The sequence below is a fragment of the Hypanus sabinus genome, chromosome 6 (genome assembly GCF_030144855.1).
Source record: "Hypanus sabinus isolate sHypSab1 chromosome 6, sHypSab1.hap1, whole genome shotgun sequence".
Taxonomy (NCBI): Eukaryota; Metazoa; Chordata; class Chondrichthyes; order Myliobatiformes; family Dasyatidae; genus Hypanus; species Hypanus sabinus.
In genome coordinates, this window is record NC_082711.1 from 6985524 (window position 1) to 7002346 (window position 16823).

The 16823-nt window shown below is 49.3% G+C and overlaps 1 protein-coding gene across 7 annotated transcripts in view; it reads left to right on the forward strand.

The window, feature by feature from the left end:
* LOC132395271 (NFX1-type zinc finger-containing protein 1-like) overlaps nt 1-16823 on the forward strand; it is a 74762-nt gene that overhangs the window by 10719 nt on the left and 47220 nt on the right. For all 7 annotated transcript variants that reach the window (XM_059971614.1, XM_059971615.1, XM_059971613.1 and 4 more), the window contains 2 exons: nt 2381-3762; nt 6032-6542. In XM_059971614.1, coding sequence (XP_059827597.1) covers nt 2404-3762; nt 6032-6542 — 1870 coding nt within the window. In that variant the 5' untranslated portion in view covers nt 2381-2403. The remainder of the gene's footprint in view (nt 1-2380; nt 3763-6031; nt 6543-16823) is intronic.

Sequence of the window (16823 nt, forward strand, 5' to 3'; positions counted from 1 at the left end):
TTTATTTGTTCTATTTAATTTGTTGTAAAAAGAAAGGCTTTTGTTTTGGTTAATTCATGTTTTCTAGTTAATGTTCCTTATCTGATCAGAATCGGGTTTAATATTGATGGCAGATGTCAGGAAATCTGACTTTGCTGCAGTAGTACTATGCAATTGCCATGCACTTTTATGTTCCACTGCTAAGGTAATGGTTTCTCTGTAGCAGCAATGTTTGGGTTATGTCTAGAGATAATAGGGCTTTGGCATGTGGGACTATCCAATGAGAGGAATGTTGTTGTTTCTTGTGGGTCTGGGAGCAGGGATTTCGGGGAGAGATGAGGAGAGAAGACGGGAATGGAGAGAGTTTGTAGACCGCTGGATATAGTGGACTTGGAGCGAGGATCCCAGGGTTTGCTATACTCGGAGGAGGTCGATGGGATATCAGAAAGGACTGAACCGTGAGCTCCAACGTTGTGCGTTACGACTGTTTCATGAGAATGGGCCCTTTTTTGTTGTTGCTTTACTAACCATATAGTCAAATTAAGAATTATAACGCTCGATCATGTAATTGCATATTGTGTACTGTTTGGAACAGGAGACACATCCACCCAAACAAGATTTCTCAAGTTTGGCTGTGCCATGGGCTGTCTTCCCTTAGATTAAGCCACTAGCCGAACTGAGAGTTACACAATATTGTAGATAGGAAAATAGTGAAGTATGTGCTCAGGCATACTTACTGTGTGAGTGTGTCTTCAGGCTCCTGTACTTCCTCTGATGGTAGCAATGAGAGATGGCATGTCCTGAGTGTTGGGGGTCCTTAATGATGGATGCTTCCTTTTTCAGGCATCGTTCATTGAAGATGTCTGAATGCTGGGGAGGCTATTGTCCATGATGGAGCTGACCAAGTTCACCACTGTCTGCAGGTTATTTTGCTCCTGTGCAGTGGCTCCCTCCATATCAGACAGTGATGCAGCCAGTTAGAATGCTCTCCACGGTATACCGTAGAAATTTAGTGTCTTTGGTGACATACCAGTTCTCCTGGATAATAATTATTGCTGGTTGTGGATGCCTTTTGGAGGGCTACTGAGTCCATAGCACAGAACAGAAATGTTTTCAGTCAAGACCCTTTATCAGGACTGGAATGGAAGAGAAGAAGCCAGAGTAAAGTTGGGGGGAGGAGGACAAGTTGGCAGGCAATAGTTAGGCCAGGCTAGGGGAAGGTGAGTGAGTGGAGAAGGAGATGATTTGAGAAGCTGGGAGGTGATGGGTAGAAGAGATGAAGAGCTGGAGAAGAGGGAATCTGATAGGAGAGGATTTTGGACTGGGGAGAGGGGAAGGAGGAGAGGCAATAGTGGGAGGTGATGGGCAGGTGAGGTGAGAGGGGAGCTAGAATGGGCAATGGGAAAAGAAGATGGAGGGGGGAACCAGAAGGTAGAGAAATTGATGTTCATGCCATCAGATTGGAGACCATCCAGACAGATTGAGGACTTGCACCTCCAACCCAAGTTTGGCTTTGACAATGGCAGTAGAACCTAAACAATTAACCTACTTTGGACTGTGGGAGTAAACTAGAGCACCCGGAGGAAACCCCATGCACTCATGTACAAACGTCCTTGCACAGGACACCAGAATTGAACACTGACACCCCATGTGTCATGCTAACTGCCCTGCTATCAAAGCACCCCAATAATGCCCATGAATTTAAAATTTCTTGTATTGTTTTACCTTGTTTAATCCAAATATACTCTCTGCTTTATTGTAGAAATACATAAAAGCCCTTCACTGTACCTTGGTACATGGTTCCTTAAGGCTATTGCAGCCGGGGGCATTAATGGGGACAAGCTTTCACTGCCTATTAAATGCTCTCAATGGCATGCATCTCAAATAGCTTCTGACAACAAGTCCAGCTCCTGGCCTTCATGTGTGGCTCAGCTGCTAAGCCCAGCGGAACCATTTCTACTGACAGGAGAAAGGGTAAAGGAAGCTTACTGGCGCCTTAAAGCCAGTCGCTTTGGGCAGCTCATCCAGAAGGAGGAAAACTGATCTCAAACCTCCGCTGCCTTGCAGCCATATCCACTCATGGGGAAGGCTTTGGGAGTAAACCCTGAGAGGGAAAAATCCTGAGCTGGAGTCCTACATTGAGTTGAAAATTGACTGGCAACTCATGCAATGCTGCTAGTACCAAACTGTATTGGTCTCTGCTGTTCCTTTGGGCTCATCAGATGCACGGAGAGGAGGAGCTTGTTACATGGGCAACAGCTTGCTCTCCATATCGTACTGCCCAGGCTTGTGTATGTAGACAGCTGGGACACAACATCCATGGTCAGCTCCGGCGGACGGAGGCCTCAGGCAGAGGTACATCTAACAATAACAAACCAATTTGTTGATTTGTGTCTTCCAGAGTGGCACTGCCTCTGGCCTGAGATGGGCAGCCGGAAGCGGGGACACACTGACCTGCTGGAGAATGGCCTTGGGCGCCCCTCGGAGAAGTCCCCCCGCCGATCTGATGCGAAGCGGGGCGCTGCCTACCCTCGCTCCTGCCCGGAGCACCGGTCTCTGCTGGAATCGCTGGAGAGCCGCCGGAGGAAGCGGTTACCCATCTTGCCACTGCTGTTGGAGCGCCGGGACGAGCTAGAGAAAACCGTTGGTTCGACGGAGCTGAGGCGGGCAGACGTGCTGCTGCTGATCCAGGCTCTGGGGGAGGCGGCAGCGGAGATCCCCGAGGGGGGGCAGGAGGAGGAGGCGGGGAGCGAGGAGCTATTGCTGGCCATCTTCCAGCCAGTACTCCGCTCCTCCTTCCTGCTCCGGCACCTGCTCCGGTTCGTGGCTGGGATCGGGGAGGCCACGGCAGCAGCAGTAGAGGTGGAGGTGGATGCCGTAGAGACCATCCTGCGGAAGCTGATCCTGGTCGACCCCGAGGCCGTTCGGCCCCTCGTCCACGTGCCGGCTGACTTGCTGCATGCTCGGCTGCAGCGGCTCTGGAGCCAGGGACTCTCCCTCCCCTGGCCCACCCAGTGGCGGCTGTGCGACCTGCGGAAGACTGTCAATGCTCAATTCCCCCCTGCCGCTCCTCTGTTCCTGGAGGAGGCCACCTTCAGCAAGTCGCGTCCCCGGGACATCAGCCAGCTCCCCATCGTCCCCACACCTGAAGAACTGCTGGGTGGCCCGGACCCCTGGCTGCAGCCCAACATAGTGCAGGGACCCCACACCAGTACCCGGGCTTACCTGGACGCCCACTATCGCCTGCTGCGCGAGGACGTGTTGAGGCCACTGAGGGATGGGCTGGCGGCTTGCCTGATCGCACCTGCCCTGCGCCGCAAGCTGCCCGGTGCCCTCAAGTCCTTCCGGAGGCTCCGGCTCCTGGGCCCGGACTGCCAGTGGGAGGGAGTTGCGTACAAGGCTACTCTCAGACTCGGCTTACCCCCGAGGCGACTGGCCAAGGGCTCCCTGGTCTGCCTCTTCGCCACCGACTGCGAGCAGATCTTCCCCGCCACTGTGGTCAAAGGAGATGCCCGGGGCTTCCTGTGGCTTCGCTTCCTTGCCAGCCACCGGGAGCTGTCCCGCCATCTCTACCGGCACACCTTCTGCATGGTGGAGTCCCCAGCCTTCTTCGAGCTCTACCGCCACGTCCTGCGGGGTTTGCAGGAGACAAAGCCTGCCTACCTCCCCTTCCAGCGGTACCTGGTGAAGTGCCGACGCCACATCCGCCCGCCGCAGTATCTCCAACCGCACACCGCCCATTTGGACATGCAACCTCTGCTCGGGAACAGCAGCGTACCCCAGGTAGGTGGACTGCGGGCGTCAGTTGCGAGAAGTTGGGAAGCGATAAGTTGAAGGTGCAAAGGGCTGAAGAAGAAATTGGCTACAAGAGGGCAGGAGACCATGAAACAAAGGGAAACAAAGACCCTTTCTACTGACAGGAGAAGGGGCAGAGGTGGGCAGAATCCTTTCTACTGACAGGAGAAGAGGCAGAGGTGGGCAGAGCCCTTTCTACTGACAGGAAAAGAGGCAGAGGTGGGCAGAGCCCTTTCTACTGACAGGAGAAGGGGCAAAGATGGGCAGAGCCCTTTCTACTGACAGGAGAAGGGGCAGAAGTGGGCAGAGCCCTTTCTACTGACAGGAGAAGGGGCAGAAGTGGGCAGAGCCCTTTCTACTGACAGGAGAAGGGGCAAAGATAGGCAGAGCCCTTTCTACTGACAGGAGAAGGGGCAGAAGTGGGCAGAGCCCTTTCTACTGACAGGAGAAGGGGCAGAAGTGGGCAGAATCCTTTCTACTGAGGGATCTGGGGATACAGGTACATAATTCTTTGAAAGTGGCATCACAGGTAGATCGGGTCATAAAGAAAGCTCTTGGCACGTTGGACTTCATAAATCAATGTATTTGAGTACAGGAGATGGGATGTTACATAAGACGTTGGTGGGGTCTAATTTGGAGAATTGGGTGTAGTTTTGGTCACCTGCCTTCACGAAGGATGTAATTAAGGTTGAAGGAGTACAGAGAAAATTTACAAGGATGTTGCAGTTATAGGGAAAGATTGAAGATTGAATTTATTCCTTGGAATGTTGAAGATTGAGGGTAGATTTGATAGAAGGCTACAGAATTATGAGGGATATAGATAGGGTAAATGCAAGCAGGCTGGGACTACAGTTCGAGGTCATGGGTTAAGGGTGAAAGGTGAAAAACTTAAAGGAAACATGAGGGAACCTCTTCACCCAGAAGGTCATGAGAGTGTGGAATGAACTACCAACACAAGTGGTCCTTGCAAGTTTGATTTCAAAGTTTAAGAGACATTAGGATAGGTACACGGATAGTGGGGGTATGGAGGACTTTGGGCCTGGTGCAGGTTGATGGGAGTAGGCCGTTTAAATGGTTTGCTACAGACTAGATAGGCCAAAGGGCTGGTGTCGGTGCTATTTTCTATGATTCTACTGACAAGGGAAGGGGTGAAGGTGGGTGGAACCCTTTCTACTGGCAGAAGTGGTGAATGCAGGTGAAAACCAGTTGCTTCAGGCCTCCTCTGAACCCTGTCCACTGACGGAACGTCGTCATCTTTTGTTTTGATTGGATTTGATTTACTGTTGTTCCATGTACAGTGGAAAAACCTGTTCATACAGATCAGATCATTGATGTAGTACAAAGGAAAACAATAATGCTGAATAAAGTGTAACAAGTTTTTGTCAAAAAGATTTTGATTAAATGTTTACCTCTTGTGACGCTGTTTATCTGGCGCTTGGCCAGTTGTTGTCAGACCAAACATCTGAATGGGGAAGAAATGTGATCTAAGTGACTTTGACCGTGGAATGAATGATGGTGCTAGACAGGGTGGTTTGAGTATTTCAGAAACTGCTGATTCCCTGAGGTTTTCATGCACAACAGTCTTTAGAGTTTACAGAGAATGGTGCAAGAAACAGAAAATCATCCAGTGGGCGGCGGTTCAGTTGGCAAAAAAATGCCTTGTTAATGAGAGAGGTCAGAGGAGAACGGCCGGACTGGTTCAAGTTGAGAGAAATGTGACAGTAACTCAGATAACCAGATGTTACAACAGTGGTGTGCAGAAGAGCATCTCTGAACACACAATGTGTTGAACTATGAAGGGGATGGGCTACAGTGGCAGAAGACTGCAAAAGTACTCAGTGTCCGCTTTATTAGGTACCGGTGGTATCCGATACTGTGGCCACTTCCTGTAGCTCGAGTGACTTTTCTCTCCCATGGTGGAAATTTCTAATACAAGGAAGTGTCATTTTAAAATAGTGGGGTGGGGCTGTCAGAAGTAAAGTTAATTTACACAGGGTGGTGGGTGTGTGCAATGCCCTGCCGGGGTGATGGTAGAGGTAAATATATTGGAGGCATTTAATAGACTCTCAGAACCATGGATGATAGAAAAGTAGAACTACATATGTGGGAGGGAAGGGTTAGATTGATTTTTAGTTAAAAATGTTGCACAACATCATAGGCCAAAGGGCCTACACTGTGCTGTAGTGTTCTATGTTTCATATGTACATATGACAATAAACTTGACTTTAATATTGACAATCTTGCCCTTTTCCCCTAGACATGGGATGGACTGGATGAGGACATGGGGCTGGTGCAGGAAGAGGGGACGGAGTTGGATCACCTCAGCACGTCAGAGGGGCACGACTGCCCTGCTGAGGATGACTCTGAGGCTACAGGTTCGAGGGAGTCTCCCGCAGAGGTGGGAGAGTGTGCAGAGGATGAGGTGGGTCACCCTGCTGCAGAGGCTGGTAGGCAGGAGGAAGAGGAGAAGGTCACCAAAGGGGACAGCACGTGGGATGCATTGAAAGAGTTTATCAGCATCGTGAAGGAGGGAAGCAGCAAGACAGAGCAGCAGTCGGGAACAAAGAGCAGGCCTCCCGCCCAGCACAGCGGGGTCACACCCAGTCTGACGGGAAGCCCCTCGGAAGGGAGCAAGTACGTGGTCAACCCCTTCAGACAGGACCTCCGCACCGTGCCATGGCTAAAGCACTTTGACAGGTCGCAGCTCAAGGCTCTCCAGAAAGCCCTGACTCGGGAGTTTGCCATCATCGAGGGCTCGCCTGGCACAGGTGCGTGCAGAGTATTAACACTATGCATAGTGTTTCTGGGTGGGGTGGTGCTGGGGGTGGCCATGGACTGATGGGAATCAGAATTAAAATGGCCGGCCACTGGGGTGTTGTGCTTTCGGTGGATGGAGCGGAGGTGCTCGGCGTGGCAGCCCCCCGCGTTGTGGCGGGTCTCAGCAAAGTAGAGGAGGCCACATCAGGAACACTGGACACAACAGACAATTCCAGCAGTTTCGCAGGTGAAGTATTGCCTCACCTGGAAGGTCAGTTTGAGGCCCAGAATGGAGGTGAGGGAGGAGGTGAATGGGCAGGTGTAGCAGTTTGGCCGCTTGTACAGATAAGTGCGAGGAAGGATATAGTTGGGAGGGATGGATGGACAAGGGAATTACAGAGGGAGTGATCCCTGTAGAAAGCAGAGAGTTGGGGGGGGGGCAGATAAAGATGTGTTTGGTGGTAGGATCCCCTTGCAGATGGTAGAAACTGAAGTATGATGTGTTGAACATAGAAGTCTACAACACATTACAGCCCCTTCAGCCCACAATGTTGTGCCAACCATGTAACCTACCCTAGAATCTGCCTAGGATTACCCTACTGCATAGCCCTCTGTTTTACTAAGCTTGTACCTTTCTAAATGTCTCTTTCAAGACCATCGCTGGCAGTGCATTTCGCAAACCCACCACTCTTTGTGTGATTACTTACCTCTGACATCCCCCTTGTACCTACTTCCAAGCATCTTAAAACTGTGCCCTCTCATGTTAGCCATTTCAGCCCTGGGAAAAAGCCTCTTGACTATCCACACGTTCAATGCCTCTCATCATCTTATATACCTCCGTCAGGTCACCTCTCATCCTCCTTTTCTCCAGGGAGAAAAGGCCAAGTTCACTCAACCTATTCTCATAAGCCTTGCTCTCCAATCCAGGCAACATTCTTGTAAATCTCCTCTGCACTCTCTCTATAGTATCCATATCCTTCTTGTAGTGATGTGACCAGAACTGAACACAGTACTCCAAGTGGGGCCTAACCAAGGTCTTGTATAGCTGTAACATTACCTCACGGCTCATGAACTCAATCCCACGGTTGATGAAGGCCAACACACCAAATGCCTTCTTAACCACACTGTAAGCATGCACAGCAGCTTTGAGTGTTCTATGGACACAGACCTCAAGATCTCACATAATCCTCCGCACTGCCAAGAGTCTTACCATTAATATTATATTCTGTCATTATATTTGACCTACCAAAATGAACCACCTCACACTTACCTGGGTTGAATTCCATCTGCCACTTTTCAGCCCAGTTCTGCATCCTATCAATGTCCTGCTATAACATCTGACAACCCTTCAGACTATCCACAACACTCCCAACCTTTGTGTCATCAATAAACTTACTAACTTGCTACTATTTACTACCTACTTCTTCATCCAGGTCATTTGTAAACATCACAAAGAGGAGGGGTCTCACAACAGATCCCTGTGGAACACCACTAATCACCAACCTCCATGGAGAATACAAACCATATACAACCACCCTGTGGGCATGCCAATTCTGGATCCACAAAGCAAGGTCTCTTTGCATCCCATGCCTCCTTACTTTCTGAATAAGACTTGCATGGGGAACCTTATCAAAAGCCTTACTGAAATCCATATACACTACACCCACTCCTTTATCTTCATTGATGTGTTTTGTTACCACCTCAAAGAATTCAATCAGGCTCGTAAGGCACAACTTGCCCTTGACAAAGCCATGCTGACTATCCATAATCAAATTATGTCTCTCCAAATGCTCATAAATCCTTCCTCTCAGGATCTTCTCCAAAAACTTGCCCAGCACTGAAATAAGACTCACTGGTCTATAATTTCCTGAGTTATCCTTTCTCCCTTTCTTGAACAAGCTAACAACATTTGCAACACACAAAATGCTGGAGGAGCTCAGCAGGCCAGACAGCATCTAGGAAAAGAGTACAGTTGACACTTCGGGCTGAAACCCTTTGGCAGGACAGCATCTGCAGATTTTCTTTTGTTTGTGATTGGACAACATTTGCAACCTTCCAATCCTCTGGTACTTCTCCCATCCCTCTTGATGCAAAGGTCATTGCCAGCGGCTCAGCAATGTCCTCCCTCACTTTGCACAGTAGCCTGGGGTATATCTCATCTGGTCCAGGCATCTTATCTAACTTAATGCTTTTCAAAACCTTCAGCACATCCTCTTTCTCAATGTCTATACACTCAAGCGTTTCAGTCCACTGTAAGTCATCCGCACAATTGTCAAGGTCTTTTTCCCTGGTGAATTCTGAAGCAAAGTATTCATTAAGTACCTTCGCTATCTCCTCTGGCTCCATGCACTCTCACTCCTGACTGGTCCTATTCTCACACGGCTCATCCTCCTGCTCTTCACATACTTGTAGAATGGCTTGTGGTTTTCCTTAATCCTGTTCACCAAGGCTTTCTCATGGCCACTTCTAGCTCTCTTAATTTCATTCTTCAACTCCTTCCTAGCACACTTGCAATTTTCTGGAGCTCTAACAGTTCCTAGTTTCTAGAACCTTTCAAAAGCTTTTCCCTTCTTAAGCAGATTTTTTACATCCTGTGTACACCATGGTTCTTTTACCCTACCATCCTTTCCCTGCCTCAGTGGAATATACCTCTGCAGAACACAGCGCAAGTGTTCCCTGAACATTTGCCACCTTTCTGCCATGCATTTCCCTGAGAATATCTGCTCCCAATTTATGTTCCCAGGTTCCTGCTTAATAGCATCATATCTCCCCCTATCCCAATTAAATGTTTTCCCAAATTGACTGCTGCTATCCCTCTCCAGCACTATGACAAAGAAAATATATTTGTGGTCACGACCTCCAAAATGCTCTCCCACCGAGCGAACTGACACTTGACCAGGTTCATTTTCCAAGACCAGGTCAAGTACAGCATCTCCTCTAGTTAGAAACATAGAAACATGGAAAACATGCAGCACAATACAGGCCCTTCGGCCCACAAAGCTGTGCCAAACAGGTGCCTACCTTATAACTACTGAGGCTTTATCCATAGCCCTCTATTTTTCTAAGCTCCACATAGCCATCCAGGAGTCTCTTCAAGACCCTGTCGTTTCCGCCTCCACCACCATCGCCGGCAGCCCGTTCCACAGATTCACCACTGTGTAATAAATAAATAAATTTACCCATGGCATCTCCTCTGTACCTACTTCCAAGCACATTAAAACTATGTCCCCTCGTGCTAGCCATTTCAGCCCTGGGAAAAAGCCTCTGACTATCCACACGATCAATGTCTCTTGTCATCTTATACGCCTCCATCAGGTCACCTCTCATCCTCCTTCACTCCAAGGATAAAAGGCCGAGTTCACTCAACTGACCCTCATAAGGCTTGCTCCCCAATACAGACAACATCCTTGTAAATCTCCTCTGCACCCTTTTCCATATTCTTCCAGTAGTGATGCGACCAGAACTGAGCACAGTACTCCAAGTGGGGTCTGACCAGGGACCTATATGGCTGCAACATTACCTCTCAGCTCTTAAACTCTATCCCACAATTGGTGAACACACCAATGTCTTCTTAACCACATAGTCAACCTGCGTAGCAGCTTTGAGTGTCCTATGGACTTGGACCCCAAGGTCCCTCTGATCCTCCACACTGCTGAGAGTCTTGCCATTAATGTTATATTCTGCCATCATATTTGACCTACCAAAATGAACCACTTCACACTTATCTGGGTTGAACTCCATCAGCCAATTTTCAGCCCAGTTTTGCATCTTATCAATGTCCTGTTCTAACCTCTGACAGGCCTCCACACTATCCACAACACCCCCAACCTTTGTGTCATCCGCAAATTTACTAACCCATCCCTCCACTTCCTCATCCAGGTCATTTATAAAAATTACGAAGGGTAAGGGTCCCAGAACAGATCCCTGAGGCACTCCACTGGTCACCAGCCTCCATGCAGAATATGCCCCATCTACAACCACTCTTTGCCTTCTGTGGGCAAGCCAGTTCTGGATCGACAAAGCAATGTCCCCTTGACCCCAAGCCTCCTTACTTTCTCAATAAGCCTTGCATGGGGTTACTTATCAAATGCCTTGCTGAAATCCATATACACTACATCTACTGCTCTTCCTTCATCAATGTGCTCAGTCACATCCTCAAAAAATTCAATCAGGCTGGTAAGGTATGACCTGCCCTTGACAAAGCCATGCTGATTATTCCTAATCATATTATACCTCTCCAAAAGTTCATAAATCCTGCCTGTCAGGATCTTCTCCATCAAATTACCAATCACTGAAGTAAGACTCACTGGTCTATAATTTCCTGGGCTATCTCTACTCCCTTTCTTGAATAGGGGATTAACATCCGTAATCCTCCAATCCTCCGGAACCTCTCCTGTCCTCATTGATGATGAAAAGATCATTGCCAGAGGCTCAGCAATCTCCTCCCTTGCTTCCCACAGTAGCCTGGGGTACATCCCATCCGGTCCCAGTGACTTATCCAACTTGATGCTTTCCAAAATCTCCAGCACATCCTCTTCCTTAATATCTACATTCTCTTCAGGCCACTGCAAGTCATCCCTACAATTGCCAAGATCCTTTTCTGTGGTGAATACTGAAGCAAAGTATTCATTAAGTTCCTCCGGTATTTCCTTCGGTTCCATACACACTTTTCCACTGTCACACTTGATTAGTCCTATTCTCTCAAGTCTTATAGAATGCCTTGGGATTTTCCTTAATCCTGTCTGCCAGGGCCTTCTCATGGCCCCTTCTGGCTCTCCTGATTTCAGTCTTAAGCTCCTTCTTGCTAACATCATTTTCTAGATTCCTATAGTTACCTAGTTTTTTGAACCTTTTGTAAGCTCTTCTTTTGTTCTTGACTAGATTTACACCAGCCTTTGTACACCACGGTTCCTGTACTCTACCATCCTTTCCATGTCTCATTGGAACGTACCTACTCAGAAACTCATACAAATATCGCTGAACATTTCCACATTTCTTCATACATTTACTTGAGAACATCTGTTCCCAATTTATGCTTCCAAGTTCCTGCCTGATGGGCTCATATTTCCCCTTACTCCAATTAAACGTTTCGCTAACTTGTCTGTTCCTAATCCCCCTCCAATGCTATTGTAAAGGAGACAGAATTGTGATCACTGTCTCCAAAATGCTCTCCCACTGTGAGACCTGACACCTGACCAGGTTCATTTCCCAATACCAGATCAAGTACAGCCTCTTATAGGTTTATCTCCATTTTGTGTCGAGAAACCTCAGTGAACATACCTAACAAACTCCACCCTATCTAAACACCTTGCTCTAAGGAAATGCCAATCAATATTTGGGAATTTAAAATCTCCCATCACAACAACCCTGTTATCATTACTCCTTTCCAGAATCTCTCTCCCTATCTGCTCTTCATTGTCCCTGTTACTATTGGGTGGTCTATAAAAAACACCCAGTAGAGTTATTGACCCCTTCCTATTCCTGACTTCCACCCACAGAGACTCCATTGACAACCCCTCCATGACTTTCTCCTTTTCTGCGGACGTGACACTATCTCTGATCAACATCCCCACCTCTTTTGCCTCCCTCCCTATAGTTTCTGAAATATCTAAAGCCTGGCACTTGAAGTAACCATTCCTGCCCCTGCACCATCCAGGTCTCTGGAATGGCCACAACATCATATCTCCAAGTTGTCTTATCTACATATGGTGTCTGGAACCTTCCTGAGCACACCTGAAAAAAACTCCATCCCATCTAAGCCTCTTGTGCGAAGGAGATGCCAGTCAATATTCAGAAAGTTAAAATCACCCATCACAACAACCCTATTATTATTGCACTGTTCCAAAATCTGCCTCCCTATCTGCTCCTCGATTTCTCTGTTTCCATTTGCGGGGGAGATATTCCTCCCTCCCTGTTTCTAACTTCAAATGTGGAGGGTCGTGGGGTGTTATGTAAGGACAAGAAGAACTCTGTCACTGTTAAGGTGTCGGGAAGGTGAGGTGGGAGTGGATGTCCTGGAAATCGTGGAGATGTGGCTGAGGGCAACATCAGTGGTGGATAAAGGGAAGCTCTGCCCTGTGAAGGAGGAGGACACCTCTGATGTCCCGGAAAGGAAAGCCTCGTCCTGGGAACAGAGGGAACAGATGTGGTGGAGACGAATGAACTTTTTCTTTAAGCATATTACACCCGACAGTCAGCCGTTCTTGTCTGGCATGTGGTGTCAGGATTGGTCTCCTTTCAGATTAACCGGGTCATGGTATGAACGTTCCTGACCCGACCCTTGTATTTTTTACAAGGCCGAGTGGCGAGCTCGATGCTCAACCTGGCAAGGATGGAAAGTGTGCTCGGGGGGCTCGACTTGGATTCGAACTCGAGAAGTGTACAAGATGACAAGGCAACACACACAAAATCCTGGAGGAAGTCAGCAGGCCAGGCAGCATCTACAGAAAAGAGTAAACAGGCAATCCTTTTGGTTGAAACCCTTCATCAGGACTGGAGAAAAAAGATGAGAAGTAATTGTAAGAAGGTGGGGGGGAGGAAGAAATACAAGGTGGTGGGTGAAACCAGGAGAGAGGTGAAGAAAAGAACTGGGAAGTTGATTGGTGAAAGAGATAAGGGGCTGGAGAAGGGGGAGTCTGATAGGAGAAGACAGGCCATTATTGGGAGTGCAAGGAAATCAATGTTCATGCCAGCAGGTTAGTGGCTACCCAGACAGAATATAAGGTGTTCCTCCAACCTGAGTGTGGCCTCATCGTGACAGTAGAGGAGGCCATAGATTGACGTATCGGAATGGGAAGAGGAATTAAATTGGGTGGCCACTGGGAGATCCCGCTTGTTCTGGCAAACAGAGTGTAGGTCAGCAAAGTGGTCTCCCAGTCTACGTCAGGTCTCACCGATATACAGGAGGCCACACAGGGAGCACCGGGACCCCAACAGACTCGCAGGTGAAGTTTTGCCTCATCTGAAGGACTGCTTAGAGCCCTGAATGGTAGTGAGGGAGGAGGTGTAGGAGCAGGTGTAGCACTTGTTCCACTTGCAAGGATAAGTGCCAGGAGGGAGATCGGTGGGGAGGGACGAATGGACAAGGGAGTCATGTAGGGAGCGATCCCTGCAGAAGGCATTAATTGAGAGGGAGGGAAAGATGTGCTTGGTGGTGGGCTCCCATTGGAGATGGTGGAAGTTATGACGAATTATGTGCTGGATGCGACGGCTGGTGAGGTGGTAGGTGAGGACAAGAGGAACCCTATTCCCGGTGAGGTGGAAGGTGAGGACAAGAGGAACCCTATTCCCGGTGAGGTGGTAGGTGAGGACAAGAGGAACCCTATTCCCGGTGAGGTGGTAGGTGAGGACAAGAGGAACCCTATTCCCGGTGAGGTGGTAGGTGAGGACAAGAGGAACCCTATTCCCGGTGAGATGGTAGGTGAGGACAAGAGGAACCCTATTCCCGGTGAGGTGGTAGGTGAGGACAAGAGGAACCCTATTCCCGGTGAGATGGTAGGTGAGGACAAGAGGAACCCTATTCCCGGTGAGATGGTAGGTGAGGACAAGAGGAACCCTATTCCCGGTGAGATGGTAGGTGAGGACAAGAGGAACCCTATTCCCGGTGAGGACAAGAGGAACCCTATTCCCGGTGAGGTGGTAGGTGAGGACAAGAGGAACCCTATTCCCGGTGAGATGGTAGGTGAGGACAAGAGGAACCCTATTCCCGGTGAGGACAAGAGGAACCCTATTCCCGGTGAGATGGTAGGTGAGGACAAGAGGAACCCTATTCCCGGTGAGGTGGAAGGTGAGGACAAGAGGAACCCTATTCCCGGTGAGATGGTAGGTGAGGACAAGAGGAACCCTATTCCCGGTGAGATGGTAGGTGAGGACAAGAGGAACCCTATTCCCGGTGAGATGGTAGGTGAGGACAAGAGGAACCCTATTCCCGGTGAGATGGTAGGTGAGGACAAGAGGAACCCTATTCCCGGTGAGATGGTAGGTGAGGACAAGAGGAACCCTATTCCCGGTGAGATGGTAGGTGAGGACAAGAGGAACCCTATTCCCGGTGAGGTGGAAGGTGAGGACAAGAGGAACCCTATTCCCGGTGAGGTGGAAGGTGAGGAGAAGAGGAACCCTATTCCCGGTGAGGTGGAAGGTGAGGACAAGAGGAACCCTATTCCCGGTGAGGTGGAAGGTGAGGACAAGAGGAACCCTATTCCCGGTGAGATGGTAGGTGAGGACAAGAGGAACCCTATTCCCGGTGAGGTGGTAGGTGAGGACAAGAGGAACCCTATTCCCGGTGGGGTGGTAGGTGAGGACAAGAGGAACCCTATTCCCGGTGAGGTGGTAGGTGAGGACAAGAGGAACCCTATTCCCGGTGAGATGGTAGGTGAGGACAAGAGGAACCCTATTCCCGGTGAGGTGGAAGGTGAGGACAAGAGGAACCCTATTCCCGGTGAGGTGGTAGGTGAGGACAAGAGGAACCCTATTCCTGGTGAGGTGTAAGGTGAGGACAAGAGGAACCCTATTCCCGGTGAGATGGTAGGTGAGGACAAGAGGAACCCTATTCCCGGTGAGGTGGAAGGTGAGGAGAAGAGGAACCCTATTCCTGGTAGGATGGTAGGTGAGGACAAGAGGAACCCTATTCCCGGTGAGGTGGTAGGTGAGGACAAGAGGAACCCTATTCCCGGTGAGGTGGTAGGTGAGGACAAGAGGAACCCTATTCCCGGTGAGGTGGAAGGTGAGGACAAGAGGAACCCTATTCCCGGTGAGGTGGTAGGTGAGGACAAGAGGAACCCTATTCCCGGTGAGGTGGTAGGTGAGGACAAAAGGAACCCTATTCCCGGTGAGGTGGTAGGTGAGGACAAGAGGAACCCTATTCCCGGTGAGGTGGTAGGTGAGGAGAAGAGGAACCCTATTCCCGGTGAGATGGTAGGTGAGGACAAGAGGAACCCTATTCCCGGTGAGGTGGAAGGTGAGGAGAAGAGGAACCCTATTCCTGGTAGGATGGTAGGTGAGGACAAGAGGAACCCTATTCCCGGTGAGGTGGTAGGTGAGGACAAGAGGAACCCTATTCCCGGTGAGGTGGTAGGTGAGGACAAGAGGAACCCTATTCCCGGTGAGGTGGTAGGTGAGGACAAAAGGAACCCTATTCCCGGTGAGGTGGTAGGTGAGGACAAGAGGAACCCTATTCCCGGTGAGGTGGTAGGTGAGGACAAAAGGAACCCTATTCCCGGTGAGGTGGTAGGTGAGGACAAGAGGAACCCTATTCCCGGTGAGGTGGAAGGTGAGGACAAGAGGAACCCTATTCCCGGTGAGGTGGTAGGTGAGGACAAGAGGAACCCTATTCCCGGTGAGATGGAAGGTGAGGACAAGAGGAACCCTATTCCCGGTGAGGTGGTAGGTGAGGACAAGAGGAACCCTATTCCCGATGAGATGGAAGGTGAGGAGAAGAGGAACCCTATTCCTGGTAGGATGGCTGGAGGAACAAGCGGTGTCTCCCATTAGCTACCCATTTTAATTCCACTTCCAATTCCCATTCTAACATGTCAGTTCATGTTGTGAAGAGGCCACACTCGTGTTGGAGAAGCAGCCCCTTATATTCCGTTTGGATAGCTTCCAACCTGTTGGCATGAACATTGGTTTCTCAATCTTTCAGTAATGCCCCACCCCCTTCACCATTCCCATTTCCCTCTCTCACCTTAACTCCTCACCTGCTCATCGCCTCCCTCTGGTACTCCTCCCACCTTTTCTTTCTTCCATGGCCTTCTGTCATCTCCTATTAGATTTCCCCTTCTCCAGCTCTGTATCTCTTAAATCAATCAACTTCCCAGGATCTTTACTTCACCCCTCTCTTCCCTCCTGGTTTCACCTATCATCTCAAGTTTCTTCCTCCCTTTCCCCTCATCTTTTTTTTTCTCCAGTCTTGATGAAGAGTCTCAGCCCGAAACATAGACTTTACTCTTTTCCACAGGTGCTGCCTGACCTGCTGAGCTCCGCCAGCATTTTGTGTACGTTGCTTGGATTTCCAGTATCTGCAGATTTTCTCTTGTTTGTGTTTGGCTTGTTCCCATGCTGGACAATAGAGTGCTGAACGGTGGAGTGGTTAGGGAGGGAAGATCCCAGTGACAGAGGTGGCGGCACTGACCTCTATGGTGCCTCTCTGTGTGGTTTCTGGGTGTCAGTATCTCTGAGGATTGTAAAATCTGCAGAAAATTGTAACCTATCCAGCTCCATCGTGGGCACTGGCCTCCCCTGCATCTAGAACACCTTCAAAAGGTGATGCCTTAAAAAGACGGCATCCATCATTA